Source organism: Camelina sativa, chromosome 17 (assembly GCF_000633955.1).
Source record: "Camelina sativa cultivar DH55 chromosome 17, Cs, whole genome shotgun sequence".
In the NCBI taxonomy this organism is placed as follows: Eukaryota; Viridiplantae; Streptophyta; class Magnoliopsida; order Brassicales; family Brassicaceae; genus Camelina; species Camelina sativa.
Genome location: NC_025701.1, coordinates 11,556,618 through 11,558,014, shown reverse-complemented (window position 1 = coordinate 11,558,014; position 1,397 = coordinate 11,556,618). Strand labels below are relative to the sequence as shown.

Here is a 1,397-nt window from a genome sequence, read left to right as displayed (position 1 = left end):
TTTTTTTTTTTCTCTTAATATTTTATGATTCAAATGTGGTATTAATGATAGAAATATATATATATTTGAGAGTGTGATAATTTTTTTTTTTTCGTTTTATGAAGCAAAACAAATCAAGAAAGGTTTTGATGAAGGATGGACCAAGGCAGGTCGTGCAGTTGGAGAAAGCTCTGACCTATGACTTTCTTTGGTGGTATAGAGCTTTTCCGTTTACTCTAATTGCTGATGAAAACCAAAAAGAATTTACAGTAAGAAACTTTCCTTATATCTCTTATAAATTAAAATCATACAGTTTTTGTTTCCTGTTAGGGAAACTTAATTAACTTGGGGTTTCTCTTGCTTATGGGTAGGCAAAATATAAGAAAGAGAAAATGATGTTCATGAAAGTATTTGAGGGTTCTTGGAAAATAGAGCCATTATATGTGGATTCAGAACGCTTGTGCAAGGAGAGAGAGCCAAAGAGTCGAGAAGAATACAAAAGATGTAGCGGCGGACAAGGAAAGGTTGCATCTAAAGTGACAATGGACCAGTACTTCCAACCATATTCTTTTCTTAATCTACCACCGTCATCTTGGTACATTCGTCGGATCACCATCAAAACCACAAAAAGACTGCTCAAACAAATTCAAGATGCAAGTATCATGTTCCGAGACGCTTGAAACCAGCCCCTTAACATTTGGCATTTAATTTACCACTTCTATTTTGGCAGTAGTATTAGACACAAAATGCTATATTTAAAATCCGCATAGTGGGATACTAAGCTTGAAAAATGTAAATTTACGTATTTTTCATTTAGCGAACAAACAATCAATATATACAAAGTTTAGTAATTAATATCCCCCTGCTAAGGTGAATGTATTGCCAAATCAGCTAACAAAATCTCATGTTAAGCTTTTACGTACAATTATGATTTTGTAGTTTTAAACTTTTGACGTAGAGAAACACAGAAATGTGATTTAAAACCTTCATTTTGTTTGTCTTCATGTTGTTCTTGGCTTCTTGCCTATACGTCAAGAACTCATGAGAATCAAGCTGCTCACTTCTTTGATTCACCATACGTAACGTACACTTCTCCAATATTATCATATTGTCATCTTTGTTTTTTTTTTCCTTCTAAATCTAACACAAATATTTATCAAAAAATTCTCAAAACCGTAAGCTTCGGATAGTCATTTGCGACTTTGTGGACTAATCACTTGAGAGAGAAATGAGTGTGTTTCGTGGATTTGGTGGCTGGATCAATCAGAACAATCAACAGCCTCCTAAGGTTAGATTTATTTCCATCAAAAATCAGAAAATTATCCCAAGAAAGTCAAATAGATAGAAAGTGATTATGACTCTGTTTTTTTTTTTTTTTTTTTTTTTTTTTTTTTTTTTTTTTTTTTTTTTTTTTTTTT

General features: G+C 32.2%; 2 protein-coding genes across 3 annotated transcripts in view; both read left to right on the top strand.

Annotated features, from left to right (window-relative positions):
- The window catches only part of LOC104756732, a 1,928-nt gene extending 1,112 nt beyond the window's left edge, over window positions 1-816 (top strand). For both annotated transcript variants that reach the window (XM_010479363.1, XM_010479361.1), the window contains exons 4-5: window positions 105-248; window positions 351-816. In XM_010479363.1, the coding sequence (XP_010477665.1) occupies window positions 105-248; window positions 351-659 (453 nt within the window). In that variant the 3' untranslated portion in view covers window positions 660-816. The remainder of the gene's footprint in view (window positions 1-104; window positions 249-350) is intronic.
- LOC104759388 overlaps window positions 1,208-1,397 on the top strand; it is a 1,571-nt gene continuing 1,381 nt past the window's right edge. Inside the window, exon 1 of the mRNA XM_010482321.1 lies at window positions 1,208-1,211. Coding sequence (XP_010480623.1) covers window positions 1,208-1,211 — 4 coding nt within the window. The remainder of the gene's footprint in view (window positions 1,212-1,397) is intronic.